Below are 14,453 nucleotides of genomic sequence, written 5' to 3'. Positions count from 1 at the left end.
GTTGCGGCACGCAGCTTCAGTAGTTGCGGCACGCAGCTTCAGTAGTTGCGGCACTTGGGCCCTAGAGCGTGTGGGCTTCAGTAGTTGCGGCACGCAGCTTCAGTAGTTGCGGTGCACAGGCTCAGTAGTTGTGGCGCACAGGGTTAGTTGCTCTGCAGCATGTGGGATCTTCCCAGACCAGGGATCGAACCCACATCCCCTGCATTGGCAGGCGGATTCTTAACTACTGCGCCACCAGGGAAATCCCTCATAAATAATTTTTCCCTTTTTTTTTTTTTTGCGGTACGCGGGCCACTCACCGTTGTGGCCTCCCCCGCCGCGGATCACAGGCCCCGGACATGCAAGCCCAGCGGCCACGGCCCACGGGCCCAGCTGCCCCGCGGCACGCAGGACCCTCCCGGACCGGGGCACGAACCCGCGTCCGCCGCATCGGCAGGCGGACTCTCAACCGCTGCGCCACTAGGGAAGCCCCCTCATAAATCATTTTTAATGAAAAAAAAAATGTGATGAAGTCAGGGCTGTCACAAGAATCCAAGGTGAACAGTGTGTTGATGGTGGAGTCCAGAGGAAGGCGGGTTGCTTCTTTAGTCAGATGTCAACAGTGCGCCCAGCGCATCTGAGGTGCTGATGAGTAAACGGAGACTTCCTCCCTGCTTTGAAACATCACTAGGAAACAGGACTCTGGCCTGGAAACTCCGATCCTGGAGTCCTAGTCTTACAGAATAGCAAATGTGTAGCAAATTCTGGTAGGAAGCAATGAATTTCCTGTTTGCCTCAGCAGGGGATTAAGAAAGAATATTACAAAAAAAAAAAAAGTATTACGTCCGTAAAATTATTGCAGAAGGTCCTCTAATAGGTATCATATTATGCTTGTACAATTTCAACTTTCCCCAGACCACCTCTCTACATACTAGGCCTGTGAATTAGGCAAAGAAGGGATGATTATGCCGATTTGACAGTTGAGGAAACTGAGGCACAGAGAGGTTAGGGGTCTGGTCCAGCTTCCCATTGCTGGGTCCTTTTAGAGCTATGATTACACACACACACGCGTCTTGTGTTCTATGGTTGTTCACTGATTGTCACATTTTGTTTTTTCAGTTTTACAAAGGGATCACTTATTCATTCAACACATTTGTTTGTTTGTTTATTTTTGGCTGCGTTGGGTCTTCGTTGCTGCGCGGGCTTTCTCTAGTTGCAGAGAGCGGGGGCTACTCTTCGTTGCAGTGTGTGGGCCTCTCGTTGCGGTGGCTTCTCTTGTTGAGGAGCACGGGCTCTAGGCACGCGGGCTTCAGTAATTGTGGTTTGAGGGCTCTAAAGCGCAGGCTCAGTAGTTGTGGTGCACGGGCTTAGCTGCTCCACGGCATGTGGGATCCTCCCAGACCAGGGCTCGAACCCGTGTCTCCTGCATTGGCAGGCAGATTCTTTGCCACTGCGCCACCAGGGAAGCCCTCAACACACATTTATTGAGTACTACTATGTACGTTTCTTTTTCTTTAATTGAAGAATAGTTGGTTTACAATGTTGTGTTACTTTCAGGTGTACAGCAAAATGACTTGGAGATTATATACATATATATAATATATATATAATATATACATATACATACACATACTCTTTTTCAGATTCTTTTCCATTATAGGTTATTACAAGGTACTGAATATAGTTTCCAGTGCTATACAGTAGGTCCTTGTTTATTTTATATATAGTAGTGTGTATCTGTTAATTCCAGACTCCTAATATATCCCTCCCTACTTGCCCCTTTGATAACCATATGTTTCTTTTCAATGTCTGTGAGTCTATTTCTGTTTTGTCAATAAGTTCATTTTTTAATTTTTAAAAAATATATATTTGTTTGGCTGCACTGGGTCTTAGTTGCAGCATGTGGGATCTTTGTTGCCATGTGCAGGATCTTTGTTGCAGCATGCAGCATCCTTCAGTTGCAGCATGTGGGATCTTTTTTAGTTTCGGCATGCAAACTCTTAGTTGCAGCATGCATGTGGGATCTAGTTCCCTGACCAGGGATCGAACCTGGGCCCCCTGCATTGGGAACACCTGAGCCCCCAACTACTGGAGCACCAGGAAAATCCCTGTATCATTTTTTTAGATTCCTCATGTGATATATAGTTGTCTTTCTCTGACTTACTTCACTTAGTGTGACGATCTCCAGGTCCCTCCGTTTTGCTGCAATGGCATCACTTCATTCTTTTTAAGGCTGAGGAATATTCCATTGTGTATATATACACACCACATCTTCCTTCCATTGTGTATATATACACACCACATCTTCCTTCTATTGTATACATACACACATCTTCCTTCCATTGTGTATATATACACACCACATCTTCCTTATCCATTCCTCTGTTGATGGGCATTTAGGTTGCTTCCATGTCTTGGCTATTGTAAATAGTGCTTCAATGAACACTGGGGTACATATCTCTTTTCCTATTATAGTTTTCTCTGGATATATGCACAGGAGTGAAATTGCTGGATCATATGGTAACGCTATTTTAGTTTTTTAGGGAACCTCCATACTGTTCTCCATAGTGACTGCACCAATTTACATTCCCACCAACAGTGTAGGACGGTTCACTTTTCTCCACACCCTCTCCAGCATTTGTTTTTTGTAGACTTTAATGATGGCCATTCTGACCAACATGAGGTGGTACCTCATTGTAGTTTTAATTTGCATTTCTCTAATAATTAGCAATGGTGAGCATCTTTTCATGTGCCTGTTGGCCATCTGTATGTCTTCATTGGAGAAATGTCTAATTAGGTCTTCTGCCCATTTTTTGATTGGGTTGGGTGTTTTGTTGTTATTGTATGAACTGTTTGTATATTTTGGAAATTAAGACCTCGTCGGTAGCATTGTTTGCAAATATTTTCGCCCAGTTTGTAGGCTGTCTTTTCGTTTTGTTTATGGTTTCCTTTGGCTGTGCAAAAGCTTGTAAGTTTGATTAGGTCCCATTTGTTTATTTTTGCTTTTATTTCTATTGCCTTGGGAGACTATCCTAAGAAAACATTGGTTCACTTTACATCAGAGAATGTTTTGCCTATGTCCCAAGAGTTTTATGGTGTCATGTCTTATATTTGTCTTTAATCCATTTTGAGTTTATTTTGTGTGGTGTGAAGGTATGTCCTAATTTCATTTATTTACATTGGCTGTCTAGCTTTCCCAACACCACTTGCTGAAGAGACTGTCTTCTCTCCATTGTATATTCTTGCCTCCTTTGACAAAGATTGACTCTAGGTGTGTGGGTTTATTTCTGGGCTCTCTATTCTGTTCCATTGATCCATATGTCTGTTTTTGTGCCAATACCATGCTGTTTTGCCTACTGTAACTTTGTAGTATTGTCTGAAGTCTGGGAGGGTTATTGCCTCCTGCCTTGTTCTTTTTCCTTAGGATTACTTTGGCAATTCTGGGTCTTTTATGGTTCCATATAAATTTTAGAATTATTTGTTCTAGTTCTGTGAAAAATGTCATGGGTAATTTGATAGGGATCGCTTTAAATCTGTAGATTGTTTTGGGTAGCATGGCCATTTTAACAATATTAATCAGAAGAGATTTTTAATTAAACACAAAACAAAAAAAAACCCAACTGCACCTGGAAAATGTACGTGTTGCAAATTTGTGGTTTACTGGCCCAAGGGAGCTGCCTGATTGCACAGCTATGGCTGTGGAAGATGGTGTGTTATTGGCTAAAGGGGCCAGAACTCAGAGTTTAGGCTTAGGGAAAGCAGATGGGAATTTGAAAGGGAGAAATCCTGGCAGTGTGAGACCCTCAGCAGAAAAAAGATAGAAACGCTTGAGCATCAGCTGCCTTCCCCAGCTGACAGTTCAACTAGGTGTCTATGGGGGGGACACCTGGTGAAGAGAAGCTTACGCTTGGGAGAGAGCTATGTGGAGCAAGAGCTGTGAGTTTGATGCTCCTCCCCCTGGTGCATTTCCCAACTACTTGCATCTCACCTGGAAAAAAATCTGAAGCTGGATGGGCTGGAAGGACAGAGCCCAGAGCGGGTGGAGGAGCTTGAAGATGGGGGAATCTCTATCCTAACAAGGAAGTCACGGAGAGGATGATCCCATCTCTGCCCAGATCCTTGGTCAATCTCCAAATTTTGCAGGCAGAGGGAAGACCTATGGAATCAGGCCTTAAAAGCAACAGTGGGTAGCTATAAGAACAGATACCAATAACTTCATACCATAGGGGATACAAAGTTAGCAGTTTGAATCCAACTCTTACTTGAGTAAATATCTAAGCATCTTCAGAAGAACATGATAGAATCCAAAGTCATTACAACGTTTTATCTATGATATTCGATTTTCAACCAAAAAGTACTAAACATGCAAAGAAACAGGATTATATAATCTATATTAAGGAAAAAGAGCATTCAATAGAAGTTAATGCTAAATGGGCCTGGATGTTGGATTTCGCAAAGACTTCAAAGTAGCTTTTACAAATATGTTGAAAGAATTAAAAAGAAAGTATGTTCAGGGACTTCCCTGGTGGCGCAATGGTTAAGAATCCACCTGCTAATGCAGGGGGCGTAGGTTCGATCCCTGGTCCAGGAAGATCTCACATGCCGCGGAGCAAATGAGCCCGTGCGCCACAACTACTGAGCCTGTGCTCTAGGGCCCGTGAGCCGCAACTACTGAGCCCGAGTGCCACAACTACTGAAGCCTGTGCGCCTAGAGCCCATGCTCTGCAACAAAAGAAGCCACCCAATGAGAAGCCCGCGAACCCCAGCAAAGAGTAGCCCCCACTCGCCACAACTACAGAAAAGCCCACGTGCAGCAACAAAGACCCGAGGCAGCCAAAAATAAAAATTAGTTAAAAAAAGACCACATATTGTTATGATTTTATTTACATGAAATGTTCTGAAGAGGCAAATCTGTAGACAGAAAGTAGGTTAATGGTTGACTTCCCCTCACAACCCCTTATCTTGCTGCCTAGAATATAATGTGATGGCTAGATTCCAGCAGCCACATTGACACACAAGGATGAGGGTTACACATTAGGGATGGCAGAGAAGAAGCTGGAATGCTAGAATGATCCTTGGTCTCTTTATGAGTTCATGGAACCACCACACTAGCTCTGGACTACCCACCTCCTAATGTACCTTACATGAAATACACTATCTCACATACCCACTTACTTGGGTTTTTAATTATACGCAGCCAAATGAATTCTGACACAGCAACCATATAAATGAGGGAGAAGCTTGCGAGAAGCAGAGTGGAGGGGAGGGGAGTTCACTGAAGAAGCTGTTACCACTCTTGCCAGTTTTATCGGCAGCTCGGCCCCTGCCTAGACGCTGCTACGGAGAAGTATGCTGGAGTGAGAGAAGGGGCAGGCTTGGCTAGTTCTAATCCTGGGAATAAGAGCAAAGCAAGAGGACCAGCACTCCCCCGGCCTGGGAAAAGATGCTGGAGGCTTCAGCCAGCAGGACAGGGTATGAATTTATTTATTTAGCTGCGTTGGGTCTTCATTGCTGTGCGCGGGCTTTCTCTAGTTGTGGTGAGCAGGGGCTACTCTTCATTGCAGTGCGCAGGCTTCTGTTGCGGTGGCTTTTCTTGTTGCAGAGCACAGGCTCTAGGTGCGTGGGCTTCAGCAGTTGTGGCACGTGGGCTCAGTAGTTGTGGCTCACGGGCTCTAGAACGCAGGCTCAGTAGCTGTGGCACATGGGCTTCATTGCTCCGCGGCATGTGGGATCTTCCCAGACCAGGGCTCCAACCCGTGTCCTCTGCATTGGCAGGGGGTTTCTTAACCACTGTGCCACCGGGGAAGTCCAGGACAGGGTATGGATTCTCACTCGGCATCACTGCTTTTCCTACTGAAGCATGTCCACAAGTCTAATCCTCTCAATACAGCAGAGTGGCTAATATTTTGGCCACGATTTGGAAAGCACGTTCCTAAGGGGAAGGGATTGGTTTTTGTTTTGTGTCATTTTTGGCCTAGGAGCAAGTTCTTTATTATCGGGAGTAATTACCAATTATATCCTTCACTGCTTCTGACCTATCATCCAAGCTCTCTGTTTACCCAATGAATGGTGACAGGATACTTGGATCAACATCTACAAGTATTGAGCCTGTGACTTGAGCACATATAGTGTAGTAGCTAAGAGTAAAGATCTAGAAGCAGATTTCCTGGTTCAAGGCCAACCTCTTGACAGCTGTCTGCTCTTATGTGAATTACTTTACCTTTGTGCACCTGTTTCTCCTCTGTAAAATGGGAGCCGTAACAGTTACGTTCCTCACAGGGATGCTAAGAAGGCCAAAAAAAGTCATCCACAGAAGGTACTTAGTAGCCACTTAATGTTTGCAATTTTTACTATTATCACCCTTTAGCAGAATTGATAGGCCCAATGGACCCAATCTTGAAATCCCCACTCTGCTACAAGACAAATCACCTCAGCCCTTAAGCACTTCCTGCCTTATACTGACACATGGGTCTCTTGTCCAGCTAACAAGTCTGCCCCCCTTTGAGCATAAGGACATGGTCTGATACTCATGTAGTGGGCACTCAGATAGTTTACCAAGCAAATTATTCCAAATGATTTTATTTTTAAGCATTATATATACATTTATAAGCACACTTATGATGTATTTTATACACATGGATTTGGTAGCTGTTAAAGGACAAGTGCCTACTGGGAAATTCCTTTCTACAAGAATAAAGTATGGAAACAGAGTAATTTAGGAGACAAACTATTATACATGGATACAAAGAATGAACACAGTTGCCTAATCAAGGATAGTAAGGACTCTCTCCTCCCTCCTAGGTGGTCACCACAGAACAGAAAACTTTAATCAAGGACAGAGCATCAGGCAGCTGGTTCCCAGACAGTGAAGGAGAGAAGAGAAGAGCAGCAGACACACAGCGCAGTCAGCTGCAGCCTTGCCACCAGCCCACGGCACTGAAGCACCAAGTGCAGGCATCCTGGCCACTGAGGAAGCACGGGCTTCTCTCTCCGCGGACTCAATCCCCCTGCCGCACCAGAACATCTGAAAGGTCCTCAGTTCCTTCCAGCTTTAGATTCTGAAGGAAGATCAAACACACATGAACCTTGGTGTCCACAGGGTACAAGAATCAGAAAACAAACTCGGGGGTAACGAGGTGGTGACTACAAAGAACGAGGTTTGTCCCATGACTATAAGTAAAACTGTCACAGCAAATATAATCTGCATGAAAAAGCTGGTTCCAAATCCTTGCCAACTGCAGGGGGAAAAAAGCAAGCCTGCTCTGATTTCCACAACAATCTCCGTCAATGGTCTAAGAGCTAAGCTCTCGGCCCTGGAAGGAGCTGTGGGAAGTGATAGGGAGGCCACGAGGGGCCATGGCACACGTGTATCAGCCCTGCCGTGCATGACCTTCTCCAGGCCCTTCCCTCACTGCTCGGGAACCTCAACCCTTGGCGATGGCCATGACGGCCACGCTCTCCCTCCCATCTCTGCACAGGCCTTTTCCCTGCTCCCACTGTCTCCCCGATCCTCCCATCCCCCGGATCCTTCACCAGCCCCAGGCAACCATCCCCTCAGGACTAAAGAGCTGTCAGAAGCCCTTCCTCACACGGAAGCCCAACTGCACCAGGACCATCGCTCCCTTGCCTGGCACTGGAGGTAGGCATGGTGTGGTGGCACACCTTCCTCTCCTGCTAAAGATGGAAAGCACAAACCTCACCTCCCAGGTGACAGCTGAGGGGGAGCTCGTTACCAGAGCGGTAGATGAAGAGTCCAGATGGGCGTGAAAACCTGGGAGCAGGCAGGCCTAAAAGGGGTCACGTTCTGGCACAAGGTGTTGTAAGATTTCTCTTGGTGGCTCTGAGTTACCCCAGATCCCTGCAGATTATCTGGTGACTGTTGGCCAGCGTTACCAGTCAGATCTTCTCAAATAGCCCAAAGCTCAGCCCAACAGGTCATGGTCTATGGGCCATCTCCTTATTCTTCAAATGCTGAGCCCCCTGGGGCCCCTTAGAGAGATTTGGTCGCAGCAAAGCAAGAGAAGCTGGCTCTGCCGCTGGGGGAGGCGGGGTGGTGCCAGAGCCAGAGCACACGGACCTCAGTGAAGCCTCGAGTCCCTCATGCTTTCCAGCCGTGTGTCTGCTTGGCCCCAGTCTACTGGGAACTGAGCAGAGGTGCTGAAGCTGCTCTCTCACAGCAGAGACACGCGGCCCAGGGCAGCACTGATCCTCCAGCTGCTGCGACTGAGTGAAGTCACTAACACATAGAATTTGGACTCAGGGTAAGTTTCTGAGCTTTGGTGGCACCCGACATTTTAGGGGACTGCGTGGGCTAGGGGAACACACCCAGTGGGAGAGTCCACCAGCACCTATGCCCACTAGGATGCTGTGAGATTCCAACCTCACTCAGAAAAGCTTAGCAGGGACTTCCCTGGTGGCACAGTAGTTAAGAATCCGCCTGCCAAGGCAGGGGACACGGGTTCAAGCCCTGGTCTGGGAAGATCCCACATGCCGCAGAACAACTAAGCCTGTGCGTCAAAACTACTGAGCCTGCGAGCCACAACTACTGAGCCCGTGCTCCACAACTACTGAAACCTGCACACCTAGAGCCCATGCTCTGCAGCAAGACAAGAAACCACAATGAGTAGCCCACACACCGCAATGAAGAGTAGCCCCCACTTGCGCAACTAGAGAAAGCCCGCGCGCAGCAACGAAGGCCCAATGCAGCCAAAAATAAAAATAAATAAATTTATAACAACAACAACAAAAAGCTTAGCAGCGTTACTTTGAACGTGTCTAGCCCCAGCACTGGTGATGCTCACGGCATATGCTACAGCCCAGCCCACAGTCCTGGGGACACTAAAGGACACCAAGTCTCAAGCAGCACCAAACGCGTGTGCTTGCTGGCTGCCTCACTGGGGTGCCTCCTGGGAAGCGTCCACCGGCCCCTGAGAAGATGGGTCTCGCCTGCTCCTCAGTGACTGCCCCACAGCCGCTCAGCCGTCGGCTGGCCCGGCACAAGGAGGAGCCGGCACACTGTCACAGTCAGCACTCCTGCTGTCTCCCTCCTGCGAAAGACATCTCTAGTCCCGAGACATCCTTCACAGCCCATGGCGGCTCAGCATTGCTGGCGCTGCCTCTACGTCTCTGCTCTCTCCCTGAGTCTGTTTCCATCCAGCCTCATCTCTCCCCTCTTTTCTCCGCCACGTTTCCCGCGTGTCCTGACGTTAGCACTGGCAGGATTTGGCCTTTAAAGCCTTTGACGCCCAGTGATGCAAAAGCACCTTATGTTTCAAGTTGGGAACTGAAAGATCACAATTTCGGCATCTAAAATTTTCCCATTTGGGTCCTCCTCATAATTTTCATTTCTAATCATATCTGTTGGCCTTTTTATGTTTTTTTTAGGTGTCTGGTTAATCCTGTGGGTTGAAGGTACTACATAAGTTGCTGTATTTAAGATGTCCTATGAGGCCGCTCATGAATAATAGAAAGCTCCAGCAGGTTGACACAGAGAACACGCCCACGCTTACCAGATTTACCCACCTTTTCATTGGCTAAATGTAGCAGACATGCAAAGGCCAGAGGTATGGAGAGGTTCTGAGCCATGAGGGGAGGCAGGCTGTAAAACAAAGAAGCTAGTAAGTATTTAGCTGTCACTGCAATTCCAGGAACAAAGGCTCTTTCATCAAGTATGAATACACATGGTCAGTGAATAAACTAGTGAGAAATAAAGAAACATTTCAGATGCCTTTTAGAAGCAGGTTTTTCCAGTTTCTTATTTGGAAATAAAATATTTCCTGTTCCATTCCAGCCACTGGTGCAGAAAAATGCCTTTTTAAAGGTGGGCTACATTAACTCATTTATCAATGCAGAGAAGAAACAGAAAAACTGTGAGAAGTGTGAAAATGGCAGGTTGTGTGCAGAGGGGTCTGTCATACCAACAGCCTGGGCTGGCGCTCCCTCAGCTGTAGTCTGTTGGCAAGCACCTCTTCTGCAGGTCCTTTGTGAGCCCACTGAGCTTCTTGTCAGCCACCTGTACTGGGTCCCCTGCTTCTCCATTTTCTCTGTGGTTTGCCTGACAGAAGAAAGGACACTTAGAGATCAGACTAGACCCAGTTCACTTTTGAGAGAGCAACATAAGCTTATAAAGCTGTATCTCTAAAAAGAAAAGCCTACATCAGAATGAAACCAAAACAATTTCTTCGGTACATTTTGAAGAAAAAGGATCCATAGAGGGACCCAGTACCTCAGCCCTAGACCCTAACACTGACATCGACAGGGGTGGGGGGTGGGCGGGCGGACAGGACTGGGTGATAATATAGATGAAACATTGATAATGGGCACTGAAGTGGTCATTGACTATACTATTTTCTCTCTACTTTTGAATATTGTCATTAGAAAGAGTTTGTTTAAATAAATCTATAATAACCAGAATCCCTGGAGGACAGGGTATTAGGAGTCATTTAAATTCAAAGGTTAAACAGAACCCTCTTCCTACTTTTTAAAAAGTACATTTCTCTTATATTTGCATCCCATCCCATTTTAATTGATAAAACCCTATGAATATGACTGAAGCTTTATCTGACATCCAAGACTACAGCTCAGGGTCCTTAATCAAATCATGCATTTTCACTTCTCAACCAGCAGGGGAAGGTATAATAGAATGTGTTGAGTTTGGAAAGCTCAGAACATTGTCTGAGCAGAAGTCTAGAAGAGGAGATGGAAGGATTCTAGTTAGCCAGAGAGTTCCATTTAGTTGGAAAAAGTTAATCAGGGTTTCACTTTGCTCTAAAGGAGAGACAATTTGACAGCATCATATATATACATATATATGTATACATAATATATATAACTACTTTCCTACTTTCCCAAATCAGAATTATTAGATCAAAGAGCTTAAACATTTTAGGGTACCTGAGATGTTAGAAGCTGCTTTCCAAAAGGGTTATTTATCAACTTAATTTGCACCAGCAGCGAATAAGTACTCCAGTTCTTCCTCTAACTCCATAGTGAAAAATGTTGTTTAATTGCTAAAGCTGTTATTTTAAAGCAGCATAAAGATGCCATCATTTGTATTTTTTGATTACGAGCAAGACTGAGTAATGTCCCATACACTAGTTTACCATCTGTATCACCTTTTGTGTGACCTGCCTGTTCATATACTTGGTTCATTTCAGAGGTGTGATGTCTTTCTTGTATTTCTGAGTGAATGCTTTCCACGTTAGCGCTACTCATCTAGGAGCTCAGACACAAGCCGCACCCTCCTCCATGCTGGGCACCTACAGAATGAGTGGAACCCGTTACCTCTGCATCTGCCTGCTTGGGGATCTCCATCAGCAAACTCCACATGCTCTGCTTCAACTTCTTCATGTCCATCTTTTTGGCAGCCTTAGCATACTGAATTTCAATTTTATTTACCTGAAATAGGTATGTGACGAGTAAAAAATAAGCATAAGAAAGAAGCATTTACCACCAGCTCTTTGTAAAAAGAAAGTCTGGAGTTCAAATAATGAAAAAATCTAGTTTATACCACAAAGTTATAGAGCTTTCTTTGGACATACAGAGTCCTTCATTTCAATCTAATTTATTTTTGATCAAGTACAGTCTTCGTTAAGGATATCCTGGAATTCCAGTGTAAGAGATAAGTGAATCAAATGTATATGAAAGCACCAAGCCTGTCACTTGGTAGGGAATAGATGCCTGATGTATGATAATTTAATATGAGTTGAATCTGGCCAAGATTTTCCAGAGCCAAATAGCTAGCCTTACCCAACCAGCATAGAAACCCATTTTCTCTGCCTGCACCCTTCATTCACATAGTTTGCTTGTGTGACTGGCTCACCCCTAGTCATATGGCTTATCACAATCTTTGGAGAGATGGCTAGTTCCACACAAACACAATTAGCATAATTAGTCCAGTGGCGCAGTGGTTAAGAATCCACCTGCCAATGCAGGGGACACGCATTTGATCCCTGGTCCGGCAAGATCCCACATGCCACGGAGCAACTAAGCTCGTGTGCCATAACTACTGAGCCTGCACTCTAGAGCCTGCGAGCCACAACTACTGAAGCCTGCGCCTAGAGCCCATGCTCCACAACAAGAGAAGCCACTGCAATGAGAAGCCCATGCACTGCAACTAAGAGTAGCCCCTGCTCATTGCAACTAGTGAAAGACTGCGCGCAGCAATGAAGACCCAATGCAGCCATAAATAAATAAATACATAAATAAATGAATGAATGAATGAATCAGCCACTTAGAGAGCAATGGGTTAAAATCGAGAAGGAAAAAAATCAAGCTCAGACCAATGTGACTCTCGTGAAAGATACAAATTAAACAGATCTCAGGCAAACAATATCAGATATAATTCTTGGCTTCCTCTTTACCTTCTGGGGCTCAGCTACCAGATTTGACTCCCCGTAAGTGGTGATATCTAATCCTTGGACTTCAGGCGCGTCATCGTTGTCTTGTGTTGTCGTAGGTGGATGGCCAGAATGGTCAAAGGTCCCAACTGGTCCCACAAATAAGTCATCTGACTCTTCATAGTCACTGTCAGCAGCCTGAGCAAGGAAATAGCTCTTCAAGTTCGGCAGAGCTGTTTGAGGGGCTTAGAAATATCCTTGAAACAGATTCCGTACACAGCAAGAGCAGAGCACCCGAGAGTTCGTGACATTGAGTCAAACCTAGAATGGACTTCTAGGTCCTCTAGTCATCTTCCTGTTGCACATACACCCTACTAGAGAGGCATCTGTTAACTAAGCCCTCTGGAGTGAGAGCTAAAAGGAATTCAGTAATCACAACAGCCAGTGTCCCTCTGCTTCTAATGGATTTAGGATTTCATTTTACAGAAAGCACTCCTGAAATACCAGAGACGTGACCTGTCGGCTGGCCACAAGCAGGGGTCCTGCTGGGAGCCAGTGAGAAAGTCATTCTTGGACTGAGCCCAGCAGGAACAGACCAGGTCTCTGGGGTGGGACCCAGGAACTGGGTAACAGGCTCTCTGGGTGACTCTTAGGCCTACTGAGCTTGAGGAGCACCAGGCGAGAGGCCAGTCTGGATTTTTACTAAAATGTAAAAACCGGGCTGTCCTGGTGGCGCAGTGGTTGAGAGTCCACCTGCCGATGCAGGGGACACGGGTTCGTGCCCCGGTCCGGGAAGATCCCACATGCCGCGGAGCGGCTGGGTCCGTGAGCCATGGCCACTGAGCCTGCGCGTCCGGAGCCTGTGCTCCACAACGGGAGAGGCCACGGCAGTGAGAGGCCCGCGTACCGCAAAAAAAAAAAAAAAATTAAAATGTAACAACCTAATTCTCTTCCAAGCAAGAAAATAAGATGAATAAGCTATTCTTCCAATTCTTTCCCTTCTCCTCACTTGCAGGGACACAGATGGAACCTAATATTTCCCCCCTTTCTGTTATATTTCCATCTGCTCTCTCATTCATAGAGTCATAGAAGGGATTTTGAGATTATTTAGTCTAACTAAGATCTAAAGATGGGGAGTAGTTTGTACAAGTTCACAATGTGAGAACCAAAATCAGAGCTACAAACCTGGTCCCCTGAGATCCACCCTCTACACTTTCTTTTTCCCCATTAGGACACACCGTCTTCACATGTCTATGTGTTATGTCTCCCCAGCCAAAAAATATTAGCTTGTAAGAGTAAGAAAAGTGTTTCTTTCCCTTTGAAATCCCAAAAGAGCCAAGATAAGTGCTTTGTACAGGCTCAAGATTCCATCCACATTTTGACGGTTTACTGGAGTATGTCCACTTTTTTCCTGTGTACAGAGTTTAGAGTAAGGCAGGCCAAGGTTCTGGCTGTTGCCTCCGCTCTGCTCAGTTCTCTGATGCCTGGGGCAGGGCAAGCATCCACAAACCCCCACCTGATTCAGAATTTCCTATAGTCATCTGCCATACAGGAAAGGGCAAGGAGGGAAGCAGGAGAGAAACACCCTACTGCTTAGAAGGGAGGACAGAACTCTTGCCCCCGTTTACCTGTGGTCCAGGGCAGAAGTTGGAGGTGTCATTAGGGTTGTTGTAATCATAGTCATCAATTTCTTCACAATGCTCGGTCCCTGCCCTCTGGCCTTGGGCCATCTTAAGTAACTAGAATGAAGGAAAAAACAACTGCAGAAAGCAATTTCTAGAAAAGCAGCTAGTAAACTAGGTTGGGGAGATAACCTTAGTTCCTACGATCATGTCCCAGAACATTAGGGTTTTAAGGGCTCTGAGAGGTCATCTAATCCAGCCAACTTCCAACTAACCACACAACTCCACTCTAGAGCAAGCCCAGTGCAGCAAGGCTCCGAGCCACCTTCCATCCCAAATACACCAGAGCAGCCAGTTTGCAATTAGGTCTGCACACAACTTTATTTGAAAGTGTTCCTTCACTAAAAACAAAGCCACCTACAACTATCTGAAAAGAAGTCCACTTGTTGCTGCTTGAAGAATTCTGACAGAAAACTCAATCACTACTTTAATTCACAGGCAGCTGGTCCCATTC

General features: G+C 45.9%; 1 protein-coding gene across 2 annotated transcripts in view; it reads right to left on the bottom strand.

Moving 5' to 3' along the window:
- Window positions 1-6,595: 6,595 nt before the first annotated feature.
- Window positions 6,596-14,453, bottom strand: part of NCAPH (non-SMC condensin I complex subunit H) — a 35,849-nt gene continuing 27,991 nt past the window's right edge. Inside the window, exons 13-18 of one of the 2 annotated variants that reach the window (XM_024744015.1) lie at window positions 13,946-14,056; window positions 12,342-12,515; window positions 11,263-11,376; window positions 9,945-10,033; window positions 9,502-9,577; window positions 6,596-7,037 (exon numbers count right to left, since the gene is read on the bottom strand). In XM_024744015.1, the coding sequence (XP_024599783.1) occupies window positions 6,978-7,037; window positions 9,502-9,577; window positions 9,945-10,033; window positions 11,263-11,376; window positions 12,342-12,515; window positions 13,946-14,056 (624 nt within the window). In that variant the 3' untranslated portion in view covers window positions 6,596-6,977. Of the gene's footprint in view, window positions 7,038-8,728; window positions 9,578-9,944; window positions 10,034-11,262; window positions 11,377-12,341; window positions 12,516-13,945; window positions 14,057-14,453 lie in introns of those variants that run through there. The other variant, XM_024744014.1, reaches the window with a different exon arrangement.

Source organism: Neophocaena asiaeorientalis, unplaced genomic scaffold (genome assembly GCF_003031525.2).
Source record: "Neophocaena asiaeorientalis asiaeorientalis breed wild unplaced genomic scaffold, Neophocaena_asiaeorientalis_V1.1 scaffold114, whole genome shotgun sequence".
In the NCBI taxonomy this organism is placed as follows: domain Eukaryota; kingdom Metazoa; phylum Chordata; class Mammalia; order Artiodactyla; family Phocoenidae; genus Neophocaena; species Neophocaena asiaeorientalis.
Note: the sequence above shows the minus strand (reverse complement) of the source record. Positions and strands in the feature narration are given on the sequence as shown.